The following is a 1,872-nucleotide window of genomic DNA, read 5'->3' as shown; positions in this document are numbered from 1 at the left end:
TTTTATGTCCCCTGTCACCTTGGATGCCTGCCCAGAGTCCCAACCCTCAACTCACAGTCTTTGTGTATCCTGATGGAGAATTCCTGCCCATCCCTGGTAATGCTGCTTTTATAAACCTTCAGTATGTGCCTCAGCTACTCCCACTGTTGGTGGCTGAAGCTGCCCTGGGACCAGGGCTACAGAAAGCGGATGGTATCTGAGCCATTCCTCCAGGAGTGTGTCTGCAGCTCCCTAAGCCACATCAGAACATCTCTGCGCCACCAAGTGCTGTTGGCAAAGGAGGAGATCTGGAGGCAGCGGATGGGACAATTTCTTGGTGCCACTGAGAGAGAAAAAAGATGAGTGTAGCCAGTGCCAGTTTGTGCAGACACTATAAGGAGAAGGGGTACAAGGGGCAGTAGGTGACTGGGAAGAATTGTATGTGGGCTCTTAGTTCAGAGCAGAGGAATCTGGTGTATCTGTATGCTCCACATAGCGCTGAGGATTTTCCACTCTCCCCAAACTGTGATGCTCTCGGTCCAGACCTCTTCCTTCTCTCAGACCTGTACCCAGGAGCCTTAGTTCCACTCACCCTCAGAGCTGTTCCAAATCTGTGCGAGCTGATAGAGCAGCAGAACCAGCCAGAGTCCCATCTTGCAAGATTGGAAACTTGCTTGCTCCTCCCCTCATGGGACAAACAAGTCAGGCATCATCAGACCCTCCCCCACTCAGGGAAGCAAATACACACATCCCTATTGGCCAGTTCGCCTGCCATCTCCCCCTACCCCAAGTTTGGTGCTGCCAGGTCCAGCCGGTGAGTGGCTTGCTCTTTTGTCAGGCTGGGTCCTTCTGCAGAGAATCAAGTTCTAGATTGGAGCCTCATTTTAGTACCTTTTCCAACAGGCTTCTGTGAAATTTCTTCCATAAAGGTAAAGTTGAGCAGACAGGAAGTGAAAGTTTTGTGCTATATTTTTAAAGCGCAGCATGAATAAAATTGCATCTGTGTTACAACGCCGACCTATTAAAACTGCAAAAGAAGACCCTGGGATGTAGATCAGTGGCAAAAGTCTTGATCAGCATGGGGAGAGTTGTGGGTTCAGTGCTTAAAGGAAGTCTCAGTCTTTGCAGAGAATATATTCCAGTGGAAACAATAACGATGATTGAATTTGCTCTTATACTGTTCTATGTTACAAAATGACAAGTGCAAGTATGACAGTTATAATACACTACAAACATGAAAAGGAATTTTCTCAGGGACATCTTGGGAGGACTGCACAGAGCTGGCTAAGAGTACAACACTCACAGCCCAAGATTTTCCTACTTCAGGTTCCTCAGCTTCTTGGTACTCTGACCCCAGCCCTGCTTCTTATATTCCTGACTCTTTTTTCCGAAGTTTAAAAACACTTCATTTTGGGCCAACCAAATAGGTCAGCTGATTAAAGCACCTGCTTAGGCAGACCCAGGGGTCTGAGGTTCCATCCCTGGCCTCCGGCACCTGCCCAGCCCCTGGGAGGTGCTGAGATAGCAATTGAGACTGGGCATGGTGATGCATGCCTCTAATACCAGGGCTTGTGAAGCAGAAAACAGGGGAATCTCTAAAAGTCCATCTGTGCAGTGAAATTCTATAGATCCTGTATACCCTGTATTAAACTAAAAGTAAAAAATTAAAATTACCTCATTTTACTGTGGTTCATTTTATTGTGTTTTGCAGCTCCTGATAGAGCTGGTAGTTACACATGAGCTGGAGCTGGGAGAGAAGTAACTAAACCCAAAGGAAAGTGCACCAGGGGGTGGTCTATGCTTCCGGAGCCTGCGGTTTCACAAGCTCCTGAGAAGCACTCATCAGCCCCTTCCTGGTACCCCACTGGCTCTTTACAAAAAACTGAGAACTGT

The 1,872-nt window shown here is 47.6% G+C and overlaps 1 protein-coding gene across 1 annotated transcript in view; it reads right to left on the bottom strand.

The window, feature by feature from the left end:
* LOC101568168 (antigen-presenting glycoprotein CD1d-like) overlaps positions 1–661 on the bottom strand; it is a gene marked incomplete at its 3' end in the record, with an annotated part of 1,881 nt that extends 1,220 nt beyond the window's left edge. Inside the window, 2 exon segments of the mRNA XM_012513386.2 lie at positions 56–322; positions 572–661. Of these exon segments, the coding sequence (XP_012368840.1) occupies positions 56–322; positions 572–632 (328 nt within the window).
* Positions 662–1,872: the final 1,211 nt, after the last annotated feature.

Source organism: Octodon degus, unplaced genomic scaffold, assembly GCF_000260255.1.
Source record: "Octodon degus isolate 3935 unplaced genomic scaffold, OctDeg1.0 scaffold00539, whole genome shotgun sequence".
NCBI classification, from domain to species: Eukaryota; Metazoa; Chordata; class Mammalia; order Rodentia; family Octodontidae; genus Octodon; species Octodon degus.
This window is presented reverse-complemented; position numbering and strand designations above follow the sequence as displayed.